We start from the raw sequence: 22,655 nt of genomic DNA, 5'->3' as shown, positions 1-22,655 counted from the left end.
ACAAAAACAAAAATCAAAAAAATCAAAATCAAAAATACACAGAAAATGGGCAGGATCAAATCTAATCCTGTTCGTTATTAACATGTAAGTGTATCACACCATACTTATTTGTCATAAATATGCATTTTTAAGTTTAATCATTTGGAAATTTTCATTTACTCAATCAACTTTATTTTTCACACATCCAATGATCTTTGGTACAGAGAAGACAAAACCAAAAAATACAACACCAAAAACAAAAAAAAAAAATAGTCTGAGAAAGGGTGTAGAGGTGACGATCTTGGTCACAGTAAAAACACAAGATGGAAAGTCAGTTTCGTTTAACTAATTACACAACATCACCTTATGACCCTTTAAATGAAATGAAGAACATGTTGAAATTTGACCTCATATTTTTTTCTTGGCTTACAGAGGTTTACTTACGTGTTTAATGCATGCGGAGGTATAATAGAATCAGCTTCAATTATCAGTCAGGGTTTGCTTTCAAGTAATGTAAAATTGACAATGACCGAGGTAATGGTCAACATCTTCGACATTAATACCACATCTTCATATGTATCTGTGAAGATATTTACTCAGTGCAAGTCATGATAGATCTTATTAAATTTATGACATATCTTATATATTTTATAAGATATCCTAGCTACATATCGGAAAAAATAAAAATACGGCGTACCATAGTTTAAGTCATATAAACGTTTTATCCACATCATAAAAAGCTACGATTGAATTGAATAAAGTATTTGTCAGAATAAAACGATAGGTTAAACACTTAAACACGTGATGAAACTAATGGTCATACTGGCCCCCTGGCCTTGTCAAATAAGTAGTCAACTTCATTTCGTTAAATCTTTACTTAAATATGTACTATAGAAATTATAGGTAGATTTGAAGGTCGAGACTCAATGTTATGTATCCAAAACAATCGTTTATCATGCAATCTTAAATATAGCTTGTGGCAAACTATTTAGAGCATTAAATTTTCAAATGGCATCCCAGAGTATCATCAATATCCTGCAGCAGCGCTAAGCTTGTCGTAAAAGGCGACTAAATAGTGATCAGAATCCTAGCCGGTGGCTAGGGCGCTCTGTCCACAGAGCAACTGGGATGTGTGCCCCAGGTGGTGGAATGGGGTACCCCTGGCGTGTTACATGCTGGGGTTGTCAGGCTATAATACGGAGAACTTGACCGCAAACCATAGTGGTGCAACGTGTTGGGAAAGATGCCACGTTCCTCGCACGTTAAAGAACCCTATTGTGGTATTCTCCCGGAGTATGAACCATAGGCCTCCGACACAGGAGGCTAAATTGCCCGACCCTACCCACCTCTCCCTATTTCCAGTGGCAATCAAAATTTGTCGACCCCATTGTCCTTGTGTCCCATCCCTTTTTCATTTCATCATCATTTCATGTTCATTTTATCATCAATTTCATGTACATCGTCTGAATATAGCTGAAATATAGCTGCTCGGACGATAAACCACAACAAACAAACAAAAACAAACAAAAAATCATATCGGTCATGTATTTTTCGCTTACCCAAAGTATAAAAACATGCAAGTATTTAGCTTCAATTTTGCATTTGTAAACGTTTCAATTACAAAGTTACAAAATTATGTATCGTGAAAATGCGTACATTTTTCGAGTAGTATACTATGAGTTTTAGAAGTGCACATGGCTCCACCTGAAAAATAATACTTCTAAAACTCAAAGTATACTATTTTTTCGTTATTACCTTACTTATACAATTATATTTTTCAATTTTTGAACTTGAATGTGTAGGTGGTCGGTGTAGGAAACAATTTTTGATGAACATAATGCAGTTTTCGCCTCATCTCATGCTGGCAGTTAAAGGTGTTCCATAACAAGTTTGTAGCCCGATTTCATAAATAATCTTTACTCCAAATTCTTTCTCAACTCAAATTTTGACCTATCAAATCACTTGAAATGAGAATAACTCGAATATTTGAAAAAAAAATAAATTTTAATTTTTTTTTGAAAACCAGGCCAGACATTTGTAACCTTGATCGTTCCGATAATTTAGATATACTGTCAGCTGATTCTCTTTTGATTACAATTCCTTTTTTAAGCTCTAATATTGTTAGCGACTACTTGCGCTCGTAATTTCAATACTTTATATTTGCATATGATTTGCATAATTATGTGTTGCTACTCCATGTCATGCTGCAGATTCGTGTCGTGTTTACCGCCGTAGCGTCATAGTTCTAGCTTCAAACGATGTAAAATTGCTCCTCTTAAATATCAAGCACGTGTGTTTCTTGTTTGTATGAGAACGGAAAGTTTACATGAAATGATCGGTTAGTTTCCGATTTAAGCACTGTGGCTCGTTACAAGACTATATAGGTCAAATACATTAGTAGGGCCCGATATCTATAAATTTTCATTGCAAGTTGTTTAATCATATTCTGGTTCCCTGGTCAACATCATAATCGACCCAAAGATCGCTAAAATGTTCCTCTTTTAAAAAGTATCATACACACGTCTATGTGTGTTTTTTGCTTGTATGAGAACGGGAAGTTTACATTAAAAGATGGAAATGCACGTGCACATAAAGTAGATTACTCCGCAGCGTAAGCTGGGATGGTAAACGATGTGTCAAATGCTATTATGATAGTTTTATTGAAAAATGAAACACTCATTAAGCAAGCATGTGCGTGACCACATGCGACTAAAACAACCAACAAAGATTTACAGTTAAACCAAAGCTACAAAAAGAGCTACAAGTGGTACTTAAAGTAAGTATAAATATCCTGGTAAACCTGCTAAGCCAGAACAAAATCACGAATAATGCAAACTATAAGGATCAACATACTTTTACAGATGAACAGTTTGAAAGTTTCTCCGTCGGTTATTATGTGCAATGCATTGACTTATGTTCTCCTTAAACTCCTCTCGGAAGGGCTTTGAAATAATATGTTGACGCATAGAGTGGCAACGAGCTGAAGTAAAATAAATAACACGGGGTTTCCTATTCTGTTTGTGCCGGCAGTATTTTGATTATTCTGTGCTTCGTTCGTACTTATTTCTGGTTCTGTAATTGCACTTAAAACAACACTGTTATTGACATTGTCATTAACTGTAACAACAATGTTGTCAGAAGTACGTTCACTGATCGTTGTTATTGGATAGATCGCAGAGAAGTTCCAATCATTTTCCATCCAAAATTGCATGCGCTGATTAAACATTCTTTCCTCAACTTGTGTTGAATAGTCTTCATTAAAATGCATGTAACTTTTGTTGATAACGGTATATACTGGCCAGTGTGTAGAACTACCATCAGTAGGGCTTGGATTTGGATTTCTAATAAAAAGAGAAATGAGGTTATTTGAAATGTATTTTTACAAAGTTTTTAAGGTCATTTAGAGAACCCTTTACTTTTACTATATCTATGAGCAAATTCCAAATTTGCTTCTTATTGATTGGCTTGGAAAGCTGAACAATAAATTGAAATTTTCTATCAAACGAAAATGGAAATTAAGCGATTTATCACACTGGTCTGGCCCAAACGTTTCTATGAAGCAGGACCAAATAGTGGTGAACTTTTAAGTCCAATTTTAATTAAAATAATCTTCTACGTCCGAATCAACCGTAAGTTAGTGAGCGATTAATACAATCTATTTCTATTGGACTGGGCATCTTTAAAATACGGGGAAAACTTTGTATATCTAAAAAGTGTTTAAATTTGAAAGACAATAAGTAAATAAACAATTATTGAGTTTCTCTTTTGAAAGTAACCCGAAGCCCAAGCGAGTAAGATATATAAGGTATACCGTACCCTGTTTTGACGAAATTACTCCAGTAAAAAACAAGTTTGACCGATGTGGCGATAACTTCTTGGGGATACTGTAGTCCGTAACTAACGACGAAGTCTTTCAAGAGGAGAAATACAAAGCTGCTTCCACTTATAGCATTTCCCAACCATGGAAACTTACTAGAAACCAACTTGCTCTCAGAGGAAACTAAAGACAAAAATCTATTTTTTTTTGCGCTCTCTACGGCATGTTTATTTAAGGCCGTGATGACTGGGGAAAAGTATATCGCGTCGCCTAATAACTCCACTGCCGCTATGCTTTGTTCTGTATAGTCGGCTCTCGTGTACAAATCACAGATCAAATTCCGGAAATTAGAATTGGCAGTGTTCTGATAATATTGATTGAATATCTTCTCGATGATGAAGTGACAAAGCACTGATTTTGGCACCCCTTGTTTTATGTCTATCCCATATTGTAACTCAATCATTGGTGCCATTTCAAACAAAGCATGGTACCCTTCATACCGCGACATTGAAACGTACATATCGACGGACAAAGTATGGTTTCCGTGTCCTTCATGTAAAATAAAATCGTTATCTACGACCGGACCCAGAGGGTATCCGATCGAAGGTGGTGACTGCGACAAAACGTTGGCTGAGGCTTGTATTAATTCAGCTGCAGACTTAACTACTAAACAATCGTAAATCTGCCGAGAACCCAATGTACCGTTTTGGTGGGGACAAAGAGATTTCGCTATTTTTTTAGCGAAACTTTTCGCATTGTGAACTAGACATTCTCTAGAGTTAGAAAATGCCATAAAAGCCGATATTCTTTGAAATTTGCCTTTATTCATGGGATACGATGCCTGAAAACCTACAGACATGGCTCCAGTCATTACGCCCATCAATGTAATTCTGGATGGGTCACCACCAAATGCAGCAATGTTATCATTAACCCAGGTAATTGCAAGTTGTTGGTCCCAAAGGCCATAGTTGCCGGGTATAATGTCATCGTCCGTAGATATAAAACCGAACACGTCAACGCGAAACGACACTATTACCAGGATAATATCCCCTTCAGCAGCTAAATATTTCAATGGATATGCCGTGGTGAATGCAACTTCAAAGTCATTTGAACTTGGAATAAATATCACAACAGCTTTCTTATTTTCTGTAGAAATACTTTTTGGAATATATAAATCCACATACAAACAGTCCTCTGAAACTTCTGAATTAGGAAGAATTTGGGTGATTTCTTTCGAAATTGTCTGTACGCATAGTTTTCCATGAGTAACTGCGCTTCTTTGTGTACTCCATGGTTGAACAGGTTTTGGCTTCTTGAAACGTTCTGGTGGTTCTGCATATGGAACAGAATAAAATGTGAATACTCTCTCTCCTTCAAATTGGCTTTCTATTCCAACGATCTGACCAAGGTTTGTGTTTACAGTAATATGAGTTTGACACAAAACAGATTTCAGCAATGCAAGGAAAACAACACAAAGTTTTCCAAATGACATCTGAAATAGTTGAAATGTGCTATATTAAAAGTACACGTGTATTTTGTTGCTTGTGTTTGCTTTTTAAATATTTACTAAATTTCTCTTGCTAAAAATGTTCAATGTATTAATAAAAATAGAATGAGGCAATATATGATATATAATCTGACATAAACTTAACTTGTTGGATTCAAACTAGAAGTTGTATTTTGTCGCCGGGGAGGAAAATATGCGGTATTGACATTTGAAAGAAATTATTTTGAGTTTTCGTTAAAAAAATTAATCTCAAGACAATTTTAGAAGTAAAACAGTTTTTACACTTTAAACAATAAAAGTGAAAAGGGATAACTGAGTGTTAACCAAGGTGTTTTCCCTCAAAGGTAGATTGTCACTTACTCTGCTAAAATTTAACTGATATCAGACAGGAAGAGAGTTTAAAAACAAACAGGAAATAACAACTGAATATATTTTTTACTTCTTTATTTATTTTATTTTTTTTAAACGAAAACTAATGATGTAGCTTTAAAACGATAGTATAATCTGATCTGAAAACATGTTTTAATGTTTTATAAACGTATTTATAAAGCCTATATAATGCCCCCGTTTCACACCAAGTAACAAGTATTTAATTATCTTGACTGACCTGGCCGAGTCTTTTGAGAGGTCTTACCTTGAATTCTATATCTTATTAAAGGTCGTGTTCTCGTGTTCTGGTGGCGAAAGACAATTGAGATAATATGTCTCCAGCATCGTTTTATCTGAAATAATGATGTAAAGAGTTTATATCCAAGGTACGTGCTAGCTGGATTGTATAGCTGTGAGACGATTATACACGACACAGGGTGTAAAACGTGTAATTTTTATTAATTTACGGGGATCAAGCATGTTTATGGAGATTGGAACCTGCAAAGAAATATAGAATTTCACATTAAATGAGCTAAAGAGAATAACATTCGCCAACACTATGTGGAATGCACGAGGGGAGGAATCATACAAGAATGAAAGATCATATTATCCACCCGGGTATCCACTGCCGAGAGTATTTTTTTTTTGTGCGCGCGATTCATAAGGTAGTCACTCAAATTCAGTTAAAGTGCGCCAAAGCCTATTTTCGTAGTCACAAGCTATTTTCAAAGACAAAAAGCTATTTCTTGATATAGTTTTGGGTTCAATTTACTATTAGGGTTATGCCAGATTATAGAAAACATACTTTACGGGGCATTGATCGGGTTTACTGAACAAAAAACGATAAATATCTAAGACTCAATCGACAAAAACCCTATGTCACAAATTAGGGTTCCTCTATAAAAATACATAGAAAAATATAAAATACTCCAAATGAAGAACGCCCATTAAGTTTTCTAGGGAAAAATTCCTAGAAAACACAATTGTAAAGTTATTTTTACATCGAAAACGATCTAAATTTGTTTCTCCACAAAATACGGATGTCCCGTGAAACACAGTGAATTACGTTACAATTTTCCTTAAGCTGTATTGAAAATGAAACTGAAACATATTGTAAGTGTATGTGAGGAAAATTACCATAAAATAATAAACAATAAGAAAATGAATGATTCACACGTAAAGGATAATGTTTTTATTGAAAAAAAAAAAATACATGGTTCTTATCTTTTTTCTAAATGTGCATTTAATTGTGAATTACGTTACAGTATATCTTGCTTCTGTTAATGGTAGTAGCAAACTTTCCACATTCTTAATTATACACACACCAATGTCAGTCATAAATGACTCTTAAACAAATTTTTCAGGGGCTACATATTTTTTCAAATCCTTGGTAAAGTACAAGCCCATGAATTACGTTACAGTGAATTACGTTACGGTAATTTCTTTTAAAAGGATAAAAAACACTATTCTCTGAACAAATCAACCATAGATCATTATCAGTGACATCGCCTATCATACGGGCATCTTTAGAAAGGGAGTTCTGACGCAGGAACGATTGTAAAGGCGTTCCTGATGTAAACATTCCCTCTAGTCGTTGGTGTCCTTAATTCCTGTTAAGTTCAATTATTTAGATATTATTAACTTTCAGTCTAATTTAACTTAGAAACGGAGAATAGATGTATTGGTAAGATGTTATGACAATAAGATATTGCTATGTATAATATATAAATCAAGCATTGGTATATATTACGGTGTAATGTAATTTACAACATTGTAACGTAATTCGCCTGTTCATAAACTGTGTATTTTGATTATAGAAAATGGTTTTACATGACAACTTGTCATGAGAAACATTAAATTAATGCTAAACAAAGATAGAAATACCATTCAAAAAGCATTTAGTCAAGAATTTAAGTAAGCACAAAAACGATATGTAAGCTTCGTGAACAGATATAGATAATCATTTTTTTTTTGCTTTTGTTTATTCAGATCACTTGAAAACAAGGAATGTATATTGAAATCAAGCATCACTACGATAAAATATTTGATAATGCACCTTTAAGCATACACCGACGATAAATATCAATCTCTCAGCTATATAGATGACGTATTATCTTTAAACAATCCTAATTTCAGGAATTGATACATCGCATCTACCCAAAAGAACTTTGGAGTCAGCCTCATATCTTGACCTACACGTAGAGGTCGATGGTAAATGAAAATGAAAACTACTGACCAAACTTTTCGACAAACGTGATGACTTTTCATTCACAACTGTCAACTTTCCTTTCATCCGTGGCAACATCCCTTCAGCACCTGCGTATGGAATTTTCATATCACAACTCAAACGTTATGCCAGAGCTTGCCGTAACTACGTAGACTTTGAATCGCACCACACTTCTTACGGTTAGGCTTCTGCAACAGGGTTATGTTGCTACAAAATTGAAGTCATCACTTCAGAAGTTTTATGGCCGTCATCATGCACTCATGGATCGTTACGGTGTATCCATCTGCACCATGAAAACTGATTTGTTCAACGTATCATAGTTTTCCCTTCCTCTTTCGTCTACCCTAGGAATTGACATTTTTTTTTGCAGCTCGGCAGATGTTACTAGAATAGCGGAGGACGCTTACTCTACCGGTACACTGGTCCATGCTCCCCGTTTTTAGTGGAGTCCGAGATGCTCATTTACTTGTGTTACTTTGTATGTACCATCTTAGTTATTTTATGTCCTGTTTGTCTGTTTTCCGTGTCTGGTCTTTGTCCCTGTATTACATTATTTTGCTTTCCGCTAGAATCTTGGTTCCCTAGCTTGATTACTCTTTCAAGAGACGTTACAATATCAGCGAAAAGTTGTTTCTGTGAATTACGTTACATTTTAATTTTGACATTATAATTATTTCTGCTAGAAGATTACTCGATGATCAAACATCTTATGTTTTGAAAGTCTACCAGAAATATTTGTTATAATATGTTAAACAATAGATCAAACAAATTGTACCATTATCATTTCCTTACATGCCACTAAAGACTTATATAAAAATGACAAACTTAACAGATATGATTTTTTTTAAATATTACTTGCCAAAATATTGCAATTAGTTGTTTTTCGTGTTTAACCTTCCAATTGTGTTCCATTTAAAGCATGAGAAAGCCATAGGTTATATATTACACTGGTGTAAGTGAATTACGTTACAAAGTCGGTCATTCCCGTTAAACTAATTATAAACATTCCAATTAGATTTGAATGCACAATTGTTTTCTATGTATCACCTAAAAGATGTATGAATGGAAATAGGTTGCTAAATTGGCCTTCATCTTTTGCTAATTATGTTTCCAAAGAACAATAAAGGAAACTTTCAATTTTCAATTTCATTTTGTTTTATTATTTTTTTTTACTAGATGCTATGAAAGATAGAGTATCTTAAAAAAAATACCAATTTCTGAACAAAATATTTATTTCGTGTTGTGAATTTATTATTTATCTATCGAATGATATCATTTGAAGCGCAGTTTTGATTAGTTGTATGATGAAACTATTATTATTCAACATGGGTGTCGTAATTCACCACTAAAATAAACTGGACATGTTCAAAATTTCGTACAGGTCATAAATCAACTTATCAACAGCTATCTAATGCGTTTTTTGCAATTCAAACTTTGTTTTTTTTTGTTTTACATTTAATCATTTGAATTGTTTTCATTATTCAAAATGTCTGGCCGTTTTTCCGTCCCTATTGGGGCACTTTAAATGAATTTGAATGAGTATCATGCAGTTGTTTTGGGGCAGTGATTCAAAATAGAAAATTCAAGTGTTAATTATTTTCATAAAAAGGACATATATTTCTAATTATGGATTTGTTGAGGTTCAACTAATTCCTAAGTGCATTAGTGAACATTGTCACAAAAACCAGTAGTCATAGTAACATACTGAAAAATGTATAAATTTACTGAATTTATGTACAAACCAGGCGTGCCTTTCCAAAACACAACCAATTACTATGTTTTGTAGAATATCAGGCACTTAAAAACTACCACCAGGGGAAAAACATGCATGGGGCAGATTGGAAATTGGTAATAACAGTGACACCCTTTTCGATTGACTTTCTCGCAATTTAAGTTTTTAAACTTAGTGCGAAATTAGGTATTTAGAAAATCAGCCAGTTGATGCTGAAACATTCCTGATACCCTCCTTCATTTGAAAATAAAGGCTGCAGAGGTCCACAGGGACTTGCTTTTACTGTGCAATATGCAGCTCCACTAGTATATAGCCACGAAACGGGTTATCCCAGATTTGTGGATGCCTCGCTTCAAACTTTTTTTTTCAATTAAAATCGAATATATCACTATCTACTGCTCAGCAATCATTAAAGTATTTAAGTTGATACCTGTGTTTATTCATTGCACTCATCATATGACTATAACTGATCTGATCCAAAAGAAATAACATCGTTTACCCAGACACTTGGATCTCAGTTTCCGCTATATTGTTAAACAATCCTTGTTTGATTCGTTGATTTTTCATTCCATATTGTCAACTTTTCTTTCACCTGTGGCAACATCTCTTCCGCACCTTCGTATTGGATTTTCATAACACAACTCATACATTATACCAGAGCTTGCCGTAACTAACTTTTTGTACCGCGCGAGACTTCTTGCACTTAGGCTTCTGGATCGGGGTTATGTTGCTACATGATTGAAGTCATTCCCACAGAAGTTTTATGGTCGTCACCATGAACTCGTGGATCGTTACGGTTTGTTTTCTTTTTCGTCTACCCAGGACTTGACTTTTTATTAGCAACTCGGCGTGTGTTTCTAGAAAAGCAGAGGACGTTCACCCTACCTGTGCACCTTGTCCATGCTCCCAGTATTTGGTGGACTCAGGGTAGCTCGTATACTTTTGTGACTTTGTGTGTATTATTTTGGTTATTTTATGTTCGTTGTTGTTTGTGTCTGTTTTCCATATCTGGTCTTTGTCCCCGGAGTAATCTCTTTTGATTTCCGCTAGAATTTTGGCTCCCTTGATTACTCTTTCGCACCGTGTCATAGTTTTCCTTCCCTCCTTTGTCTACTCCGACCTGAGCAACTCGCGGGAGTTGTAAACAGAGGACGCTTATCCTTACCAGTGCACCTTGTCCGTGCTCCTAGTTTTTAGTGGAGTCCGAGTTGCTCATTTACTTCTGTTTCTTTGTACGTGTTATGTTGGTTATTGCTTTGGTGCGTGTGTCTGTCTTTCTGTCCAGTCTTTATCCCTAGATTGCATTCTTTTGACTTCCGCTAGAACCTTGGTTCCCTTAATTATCTATTTATTACATTTCACCTGTTTACCATCACATATTTTGTATACATGCTTAACTACATCTAATAATATACCCACCAAATTTCATCTCTTAATTTAACCAAATTCGGAAATCGGGGTTAATCTTGTGTAAGAAACACTGTGCTTTAGGGGACGATCATTTGATTCTGAAAGGGTTTGCAGTTTTGGGGAACAAGAAATTCTGGCCTTTCACCTCCTAGAATATAAATACATTTTTACCACAGTCCAGATACTCCATACAGTGAAATGCGATAAATAATCTTGCTCCAATGTGATTGAAAGTGATTTTTTTCTAGAAAAGCAGAGGACGCTTATCCTACCGGTGCACCTTGTCCATGCTCCTAGTTTTTAGTGGAGACCGAGTTGCTCATCTAATTTTGTTACTTTGTATGTATTATTTTAGTTAATTTATGTTCTTTGTCGTGTTTGTCTGTTTTCCATGTCTGGTCTTTGTCCCTGGATTACATTCTTTTGATTTTTACTAGAATCTTGGTTCCATTGATTACTCTTTCTTACCTGCAAAATTTCAAATTATATAAAATTTGCCTTCCCCTGTCAGAATCAAGTGCACCGTAATATCAGTCTATACCTGAACAAGTAAATGGCCAATTGTCAGAAAAAAAATTATTTAATCTTTAAAATATAATGTGATAAAACCGTGGAGAAATAGTTTTTACACGTCAGCAAAAAGATTGCGGTCATAATATTGTTTGATGCTTTGGTCGTGCTATAGGCGGTGTTGTCGTCTCAGAGCGTCATCTAGCGTTTGAATGTAGACATTACCAGACATAGATCCATATGAAATTCATTGTATCACAACGTACCATACCACGGAAAGGAGGGTGGAAATGGTTTTTTTTTTTTGGGTGGAGTGTGATATATACTGCCAAAAAGTTCTCTTTAAAATAGAAACCACACTTTACCATACCACCAATAAGTCTGAGATAGTGTTTCGGGCGACTAATGATGAAGAAAAAATCCAAGGGCCTAGAGGTTATACGGTTATATCAATGGAAAGATAAATGAGTGTAGTTTTTGAATATCACATTAATTAAGCGAAAAAATGGTAGTGTCAACTAGAAAGGGTTTATATATATTCGACTCTCCTGCAGCTATTCAACGACCGCCACGTAATGAAACGTCATAGTTCATCGTCATGGTTGACGTTGAAGCCGAAGCCATGAAAATGTCCGAACGACAAGTACCGCTAGTGAAAGTCAACGATGCAATCTGTTTGCGGGAAAGAGAGAATAGCTGGGCACCAGACAAGAACAATTTGAATGGTTTGCAGGCACGAGGATATACTATAGGTGAAACGATCGGCGAGGGAAAGTATGCAAAAGTAAAGAAGGGGCTTTTTAATCAAACCCAAGAAACTGTCGCTATCAAAGTCATTAACAAATCTCAACTGCACCCAGTAGATCGAAAGAAATTCTTGCCGAGAGAAATTAAATTTCTGAGGTCGTTGCAACATCCAGGCTTGGTAAATATATGAATGTAGTAGTATGAATCCAAACAATACTAATTCTCCAATCACAAAAATAATAGTTTAACATTAACAAAACGCCCCTTACTGGTCATACATAAAGAAATAAATCTGAAATTTTGATTGTTTATCCATGTGAAGCATTCTGGGCATTCTAACATTTTTTTATGTCATGCAAGGGACAAAAACACTTTCCTTCAACACAACAAAACGGTTGCTTACCTTTTCACTCGATAACAATCTGCATTCTGTCTTTTCAGCTATACGTTTCCAATGTATTAGAATGCGAACGCCAATATTATATAGTAATGGAATATGCCGTCAATGGAGACCTTACGGAGTTCATCAACAAGAAAGGGTGTTTGGTTGAAGCTGATGCCAGACGTTTGTTCAAACAGCTTCTAAACGTCGTCTCATATTTACACAGCAATAATGTTTGTCACCGAGATATCAAATGCGATAATATTTTGTTGGATGGACAGTTCAATCTAAAACTTGCAGGTTTGTTCATTATCTTACTTACTTGTATATTTTTAATCTTGTAAAAACAATAAGAAACTAATTTCAGTGTCATGATTTCAAGACAAATAAGTTGCGTTTCTGTTGTTTACAGACTTCGGCTTCGCTAAGAAGGTCTCTAGAAAGAAATTACTGGAGACAACTTGTGGTTCATATGTTTATACAGCACCAGAAGTACTGGATGGGGAAAGGTATGATGGTTTCGCTGCTGATATCTGGAGCATGGGTAGGTTAAACATATATCATCGTATATAAAGTGATAAATTTAAACTGTCTAATCATCTTGATAGAAGAAAGAGATTTTTCGATTTTTTTTTGTTTTGTATTAATTTTTCGTTTTGAGAGCTTGAGAGGAGCTTGTTGTAACATTTTTAAAACGTCAGTACCACCAGTTTATGTTGCATAACAGTTAAATATAGGTATTAGACTGCGTAGTACTAACATGGGTCCACAGAAGCAACTAGCTTAAACGTAGTTTACCTAGTGTACGTGTAGACACTGTAAGCCAGTTATATCTACTTCGCTTTACCATAATTTATTATTTTTTCTGCATGTTGGGAGGTCCAGAGCTTCCCCTTCCGTAGTTGACAAACGTTGAAAATTATATATTTCATAAAATAGTTTTTCCTTTCAGGAATATGTCTGTATTGTATGCTGTGTGGGAAATTGCCGTTTAGAGACAATGATATTGATATATTGAGGGATAGCATGACAGAGAAACTCGTGTTCTCCAGATATGTTTCAAGAGGTTAGGAATGCTTTGTTTCAAGACTGTTGTTTCATAAAGTCCTAAAAATAAATCTCTACTTTTCAATTTACTTGGACCATATACGTTACATGCATTTGTTAAATAAACCAAAAATGCAACTTCAGGCAACCATCTATATGGTATTTATTAATGATAACTTACTTACACTAAAACATTTTAACATGCGAAAGAACTATACCCGTAAGGAGATGCTAATTATTTTTTTTCAGATTGTCGAGGTCTTCTCAACCATATTCTTAGTCCTGACCCAGTCTTGCGCCCTGTCATAGTCGAGATAATTAAACATAAATGGATGAGTAAGCCGCTGAAAGGAGCCGGAGATTCCTCTGTGTCAGCTATGTCCATACAAGCTGGTAAACGGTTTTTACATTTTACCTTCTACAATCGTTTCATTTTTAGTTTAATTCATCAGTGAATTTGGTTTTATATTTCCCAACAAATAACAATCAATTAACTCTTTCTAACATGGATGCCATTTCTTTCCTCTCTTTTTTTTTTGGCCCTAGCACAGTCACTTTTTTAAATGTGGGTGGGGTCGCGGACGTTACGTCTAAGGGAACTACCATTTGATTTTTATGGCGCTAGGATCAAATTTGAAGTAAAAAGGCAGGATTGAAATTTTCAAGAAACGAAAAGCCAGGACAGGCCATAAGAAAAAAGTAAAAAGGAAGCATTCATTACTGCCCTAATATTTTTTTATATTATAAAAAAAATGAGTAAAAAAGGCATGACCTAAATTTTCTCAAAATAAAAAGGACAGGATTGTAAACTTGATCCTAGCCCCCTCCCCCTCCCTCATTAAAATGAAATGGTTCCTCCTTAATCTAGATTTGCCTTCTTACATATCTGATGCACGTTATTTTTTTGCAAGTCTCTGATGACGGTTTATTTCCTCCAAACAAGCTCCTAATGTTATTTATTTTAATCACTTGAAATTTTTATTTCATGATTTCAAACTTGTATAATGAGGATTTTAGAATAAGTGATTGTAATTTAAACGTATTAATTTGCTGAATAAAGAGCAATGGGGTTGTAAAAAAGTGTAGTATCGCATGGTAGCAAAGAAGAGAAAACATGAAAAAGGAAGAATGAAATTAAATTAAACGCAACGCAAATTTAAAACTGCAAAATTAGATAAAGTTACAAGACGACCGAAGCAAATCGATTTGTTTGGTTGACTATAGATGTGAACATTGCAAAAACACAAATCAGTAGAGAGTATTTCTGAAACCACCTTGATCAATTTACATTTAAAATGTGAACCAGTTTAACGTCGTTAGAATATGTTAAGATTTTTTTCAGTGACGGATAATCGAGTACAAATTGATCCAACCACTGAGCATGGCTTTAACTGTGACCAACAGATATTGCCAACAAAAACCACACGCGTGAAGGAAATGCTGGAGGCAGTAGCGGAGGTTCACAGGTAATGATTCTTATTTCGTCACTGAATACCGCATGAATTCAAGTATAATTTCAAGTGAATAAGCGAGCAAAAATATCAATTTTTCAATGCACAAAACAAACCATGCACATTAAAACTAGCAATACGAAAAAAATCATGGAACAGGACCTCAGTTTGATAATCTGTAAATAATAGTCAATACATTGGAAGTTTTTGTCAGGAAAAAGATCACCACGTATTTTATACGTTTCATTTCTAAAATAAGTTAAGTGCTATGATGGTCAAATTTGCAAATATGGTAGAGACATAAAAAAATCTGCATCATCCATATATCTCGGGAATTCCTGGTCGCATTAATCGGAACCAAATTCGATGTGTACATATGTCAAGTAGTGTCAGTCATCCCATAATTTAAAATTCAGCACTGGTGGAAGCTCTGTAGATTTAACTAAGATACCACAGATAAAGAACAACTCAACAGCTCAGCTAACTGGAGTGACTGGTCCAGTTGGAAGAAGATTAAGTCAACAAATTCTCCAGACAAATGAAGGTAACATTGCCTCTCTATAGGTGTAAAACATTCATTTACACAGACCAAACTCATATATACATGTACTTCGTGTTCCTTTTTTTTGTCAAACCTAAATTATACTATACGAAAACCCAGTCTCCATTTCATTTTATATTTGACCAGATAAAGGACCCCTTTGAACAAATCAGTTCCTTAATTTTCTATATGTAACAGTCAACCCACAAAATTCACTTGCAGTTCTTATTCAGAAACAGATACAGACCAAAATTTAAATTTTATTAATCTTATCATGGTCACTCGGAGTATTTACATTCAACGTTACATGTAGTATCCATCAGATGACATTTTAAAGACATTACATTGTGTTGATTACGACTCCTGACTTGTTGAACTTGGATAGCCCAGTTTTGCAAAATGATTTTTTCTATTGAACTAGTTACAATGGAGCTTAAACCCTGTGGTCGTTTAAATAGACAGTTCGGCTCGTGGATCATTACGGTGTATCCACCTGCACCATGAAAACCAATATGTTCATGATGTCATAGTTTTCCTTTCCTCTTTCGTCTACCCGGACTTGGATCTTTGTGAACGACTCGGCGGGTGTTTCTAGAAAAGCGGAGGACGCTCACCCTACCGGTGCACCTGGTCCATGCTCCCAGTTTTTATTGGAGTACGAGTTGCTTATCTATTTTGTTACTTTGTATGTATTATTTTAGTTATTTTTCTTCTTTATTGTGTATGTGTGTTTTTCTATGTCTAGTTTTTAGTCTCTGGATTACATTCTTTTGATTCCCGCTTGAATCTTGGTTTCCTTGATTACTCTTAAACTGCTGTAGGAGAATTTGCTTCTTCATATGGAAAAATGTACTCGTTATGCGTTTCAGTAGGTGACCATTGGAGTGTGAAGGAATTAAAAAAAGCTCCTGTACTGGTGAAATCAGTGTTCAAATAACAATTATATTCTGTTTTCCCATTTGTTATAGTTCTCTATATATTTATGTTACATGTAATCATATGTTTTGAGAAAAATACATAAAAACAAAAAATTCAAATTTGCAACAGGATGGTCCCATTATCCAGAGTGTGTCATGACTTTGAAAAGTCATAATACACTCTGTATAATGCGAACATCCAGTTAAAAAAAATTAAAGTATTGTTTTTATGTAATACATGTATAAGTTTTCCATATTAGCTAATGTATGTTTAAAAAATCTTTGTATCAGTAAATTTGATGAGAAGTTAGTCCAAGTCTTTGCATAATTTAGTATGAACATGTCCACTAGTCAAATTATACAATTCCGCTTTCATCCTATAGTTATGAAAATCTTAAGTCTTTTCCTTTGAAGTTGATAATCACCAAGTCTTTTACCTGTAGGTGTGACCCTCTGTAGGTAAAAATCTCTTACTTTCGTCTGTTTAACAACATGAATGAAGGTGTCTATTAAAATGACCACATAGTTTAAGCTCCATTGTTATCAATTCAATAGACGAATTCATTTAGCAAAACTGGTATTTATTTTGGGCTATTCCAGTTCAACAAGGTCAGAGGTTACAGTGAACTCGATAGACATAACATGTTATATGGTATTCATGTAACACAGTAGATGTATCTTTTGTGTATTTGAAGTGAATAAAGTTTAAGTTTTCTAAATTAAATTTGTCAAGTGACAAGGGGCAGAATTCTAGTCCAAATAACCTGTCTCAGTTATACATTCGGTTGCGATATTTTATAGATGGTACAAGAAATTGGGCATTTTGCAAGGGTTGTCGTTCTTGGTTTGGTTAAGTTGTGGGTGTAGAATGTATGATTCTCTCTGAAATAAATATCTTTATGCAAAAATGGATTATAATCACGTAGAAAAAAGGCGCGTGCATATCAAAACATCATTTGAAAGGTGGATTTTTCTGCACCATCAACAAATCACCTCTAACAGTGGCAATGTCTACAGCAAGCCAAAGTGGACAAAAATAGGTGTTTTCTTTTTTTTGATTTTTTGTTATTACAAATTTTTTTTTAATATTAAAAATTCAATTAGAAAAGGATTTTTCAATATTAGAAAATGTTTTTTTAATATTCGAACATGAATTTGTTGTACTCAATTACGAATTTTTAATTCCTTTGATTTTTTTATATTACAAAATCATTTTATAATATTGAAAAATATTTTTTTTTAATATTACAAATCCATTTTCTAATTTTCAAAATAGATATCTAATTTAAGATTTCCTAATATAATACTCCTAATATAAAAAAAAATAATCGTTTTATTTTAAATATTTGAAAATCATTTTCTGTTGTACACAAATATTTTAATACATAAAAAAGTTTTTTTTTGGTATCAAAACCTATTTTTATAATATTAGAAAATTATTCAGTAATATTAAAAAATATAACTAATTTTGCAATATTGCAAAGTGATTTGTTTAATATTTAGAAATTCATTGTATAATAGATGAGATTCATTTTGTAATATTAGAAATTAATTTTCTCACATGACAAAATTTTCTGATATTTTATAATATTACTAATTGAGGAATTTGTAATATTACAAAATGAATTTCTATTATTACAAGATTTTTTTATTATTTTAAAATATTGATTTTTGTCCACTTTGGCTTACCATAAATGTCTGAATTTTATATGGATATTTAATTATTATATTTGTTTTAGGAACATGCTCTAAATTAGAACCAAAGAAAGTTACAAAATCTGGAAATAAATTTAGTACAGCAGTGAAATCATTGAAAAAATTCAAGACAGCTGCCGTGGCAGTAAAAGCAGTCAATAGATTCCGTCGCAGTCCTTTAAAAACGATTTTGAAGATTTCACAAGAACAGGCCATCCAAATAGTCGTAGAACAAGCCACAAAAAACATAGAACAAGACAAGAAAAATCTACATCGTTGTGAAAGTGGAAAAGTAGCCAAACGATGTATGAGCGATAGAAACATCAGGTATCAAGAACAACTTAAACCTATCGTGGAAAAGATAATTCATGATGAAGAAAATGTAGAGAAGGAAGAACTTTTAAAATCGACCATGTGTTATCTAAGGCCTCCCAGAACAAGTGATAGTTCCCCAAGTGTTAAAGAAGGATACTTATATTGAATAATTTTAAGATGTTAAAGAATAAAAGTTCATTAAACATTACTGCTCGTTATGATAAATCGATTTTCTCTTCATTAAAAAAAAAAACCAAGTACACAAGTACACGTACTATTTGAAAAAAAAAGATAGTACACATTTTCTCGCATTGTTCATTCCAAATCCGAAATTACATTTTACTTGGTGAACTGTATTATCACTGTGCTGTTCCGTATTTCAATTATTTTTATTCGTTCAAGAGTGATAAAAACTCAAGATTCTAGCAGAAATCAAAAGAATGTAATCCAGGGACAAAGACCAGACATGGAAAACAGACACACACAACAAAGAACATAAAATAACCAAAATAATACATACAAAGTAACCAAAGTAAATGAGCAACTCAGGCTCCACTAAAAACTGGGAGCTTGGACCAGGTGCATCGGTAGGGTAAGTATCCTCTGCTTTTCTAGAAGCACCCGCCGAGCTGCTCATAAAAAGTCAAGTTCAGGGTCGACGAAACAAGAAAGGAAAACTATCGTGGTACAGATTGATACACCGTTACGATCCACGAGTTTATGATGACGACCATAAAACTTCTGTAGTGATGACTTCATTCTTGTAGCAACATGTTCCAGAAGCGTAATTGTAAGAAGTCTAGCGCTGTTCAATAAGACCGCTTAGTTACGGTAAGCCCTGGCATAAATTGTATTGTAAGCTGCCTAAATTTTATACACCCGTTTGTCTGGACGGAACATAAATATGGTATACCGATGTTCGTCCGTCGTAGTGGCACGATACCAAAATGGACTACATCTAGATTTGCCTGATTCTTTGCATATGGCTTAAATAAACCAAGTTACATTGGAATATGAAATAAAAAATAGGGGTCACGGTTCTTGATTTTTCAATATTTCGTCTTTAAACATTTATTTTTGGCGGGAAATTAACAAAGAAATATAAAGAAAACAACGTAATTCACACTAAAATTTTGGATTTCTTGTCCGAGAGGTATACGTAGCCATCCTTCCAAAAAAACACATTATTCTTTACAAAGTTTGCGTAATATTGGTGTGAAATAAAAGGTAGGCCACCAGGGGCAGATCCATGATTTTAGATTAGGAGGGGCGCACAGTAAAAATTTTGAAAATTTTTTTCAAGTTAAATTTTGAAATATTCTTTTAGAGTGGGTGCAATGTAGGTATCTTTTGTGGTAAAATTAGCAAGAAATTTGAAGTTTCAACCTAAAACCGCCTATATATACCCATGCCTTGCAAATTTTAGGGGGCGCACGCCCGCCACGCTCACGCTTGAATCCGCCCCTGGCCACGTTCTCGTTTTCTAGTTATTCTGCTCAGAACTTAGTTGACGTCGGGCGTTATAGTACTGATGAAGTTCTGTTTATTGATTAAAATAATATGTCATTTAGATTTTCTATTTTCTACGGAAAAGTTTTTTTTCACTATTGGACAGGGAAACATACATTCATTGTGATTAAGCTCATATTTCTTTCTCGGTACTGAGATAACTGTTGGAATCATCGACATTTCTCGTGTTATTTTCCCTAAGCTGAAATTCATAGAAATGATTTTAAAGATTATTTTGACATCAAAGCATGATGTGATATATTGTAAATTCCTTAGATTTTATATTACATTTGCGCACACTAATTTGAGATTGCACAGATAGCTCATGTTTACCTTTATGATATATCAATATGCTTATTTTTAAGAGCTTTTATAAACAGCTGAACAATATTTTACACCAGCCATGCTCACGTCTGGGACTTCATTTTTTGTTTGTTGGGGTTTAACGTCCGAGCAGCAATATTTCAGCTATATTCAGACGATGAACATGAAATTGATGATAAAATGAACATGAAATGATGATGAAATGAAAAAGGGATGGGACACAAGGACAATGGGGTCGACAAATTTTGATTGCCACTGGAAATAGGGAGAGGTGGGTAGGGTCGGGCAATTTAGCCTCCTGTGGCGGAGCCCTATGGTTCCTACTCCGGGAGAATACCACAGTAGGGTTCTTTAACGTGCGAGGAAAGTGGCATCTTTCCCAACACGGTGCACCACTATGGTTTGCGGTCAAGTTTTTCGTATTATAGCCTGACAACCCCAGCATGTAACACGCCAGGGGTACGCCATTCCACCACCTGGGGCACACATCCCAGTTGCTTTGTGGGCAGAGCGCCCTAGCCCCCGGCTAGGGTTCTGAGCACTATTTAGTCGCCTTTTACGACAAGCTTAGCGCTGCTCAGGTCTATTCTTTTAACACCCGGACCTGCACGGGGAGGGACTTCATTGTAAAACTGTCTTATTATCAAGTATAGACATAAAATAGTATAAAAAAATAGAACTGAAAACCGATTTTGCACTTAAAAGCTACTTTCGCCTCCCCGTAATAGTGTTCAATGCACAAACGTGTTCATCTCCTTTCTTATTGTAGAACAATCGCGACAGAAATGCATAGCGGGGTCGTTGTATTTAAAACATTACAAATACGGTTATTCATCGTTATACTCTATTCTCCACCCTCGAAAAAAATGAAGCAAACGTTTCTGCTGTACAACTTTCTAAAGTCTACTGGGATCCAGGGTTTCAGACTAGGGGCGTAAATAAAATTAAAGGCCGAGAATTTTCCATTTTTTATTTTTTTTAGGGGGTGTGTAACCGGTCACTGATAGGAACAAGGGCCCCTCTGAGTTTTTATTGATTCGGCGTCTAGACAATATCCCCGTATATGAATTTTTGTATTTTCATTTTATTTTTATTTTTCAGTGGTACAGAAATTGGAAACCGGTAATTTTTATCACGTCCAAATAATTCCGCAGACTATAAAATAACTAAACATAAAAATCAAAAACAGCAGGTTCGAATCACAAACTATATTGACATATGGAACAAGTATATGAACAATGCACATGGTTAAAAATATTGTATTTGACAAAGGTTCGATGTTTATATTTGAATTCTTAGTGAGTCTTTACATTCTTTGTAACATTGTTTTCAAGTACTCGGGGATCTAAGGTAGTTCTATTCGGTGCTTACCCTGCTCCTTGTGTGAACGGCCGTTTAATTCATCATGACAAGGTAAACAACTAAAAGTACCCAACCCCTTTTTAGAATAATATAAAATCATGGTGTTCCTTTGAAATGGACCAAGATCGAAACTACAGCAAACAAAACACTTTATTTAAAACCATCAGACACGACTGTGTACAATTTTAGGGAAATGTGACAAACATTAATGTAATTGGTCATCATTGGACAAACACCTGTGGAATGCTCCATTAAAATAATTTATAGGATTGGTGTGACCTAAGTTCAAATTAGTATAAAGGGACAATCCAGACAAAAAAAATGTCTTCTTTTTACAATAAAATACTTCACATGACACAGCTTGATACGACCGCAGATGCCAACACTGATACAAGATTTTAACTCCATACAGCTCTTACAGCTAGTTGAAATAAACCAGTTCTTATTTCAATACAAATCTAGACAGGCAATTGAGTGATTTAAATAACTCTTAAGGTACAAATCTGCTCTACATTATACCAATGTGTGCTGCTTAACTACCACAGAACAACTGGGTGATCTTTTGGACAGTCTTGTAAGTTTAAACTGCAGTCAATTATGATGGTGAATGGCAAATTTAAAGGATAAGGTCATCATAATTGACAGTTATTCAAAATTTAAAAACAGTGTCTAAAAGATCACACAGGTGGTCTGTGGTAGTTAAGACACATTGGTAAAATGTAGGGTAGATTTCTACCAAGCAAGCTATTTAAATTACTCACTAGCCTAGATAACTTGAAATAAGAACTGGTCTATTTCAACAAGCTGTAATTTG

The 22,655-nt window shown here is 34.5% G+C and overlaps 2 protein-coding genes across 2 annotated transcripts; one reads left to right on the top strand and one right to left on the bottom strand.

The window, feature by feature from the left end:
* Positions 1–2,700: 2,700 nt before the first annotated feature.
* LOC148618969 (carboxylesterase 4A-like) lies at positions 2,701–5,288 on the bottom strand. The gene is made up of 2 exons (XM_088577011.1): positions 3,796–5,288; positions 2,701–3,320 (listed from the first exon to the last, which is right to left on the bottom strand). The coding sequence occupies exons 1-2, from the start codon at positions 5,286–5,288 to the stop codon at positions 2,891–2,893; spliced, it is 1,923 nt and encodes a 640-aa protein (XP_088433137.1). The 3' UTR covers positions 2,701–2,890.
* Positions 5,289–12,152: 6,864 nt separating this feature from the next.
* LOC148618968 (testis-specific serine/threonine-protein kinase 1-like) lies at positions 12,153–18,854 on the top strand. The gene is made up of 8 exons (XM_088578402.1): positions 12,153–12,476; positions 12,740–12,980; positions 13,093–13,224; positions 13,633–13,746; positions 13,977–14,120; positions 15,070–15,193; positions 15,595–15,722; positions 18,376–18,854. Exons 1-8 carry the CDS (start codon positions 12,174–12,176, stop codon positions 18,810–18,812), a joined length of 1,623 nt encoding a protein of 540 aa, XP_088434528.1. The 5' UTR covers positions 12,153–12,173; the 3' UTR covers positions 18,813–18,854.
* The last annotated feature ends 3,801 nt before the right edge of the window (positions 18,855–22,655 follow it).

This window comes from Perna viridis, chromosome 4 (assembly GCF_037379345.1).
Source record: "Perna viridis isolate PV_CMFRI_1.1 ecotype Kerala chromosome 4, ASM3737934v1, whole genome shotgun sequence".
NCBI lineage: Eukaryota > Metazoa > Mollusca > Bivalvia > Mytilida > Mytilidae > Perna > Perna viridis.
Note: the sequence above shows the minus strand (reverse complement) of the source record. Positions and strands in the feature narration are given on the sequence as shown.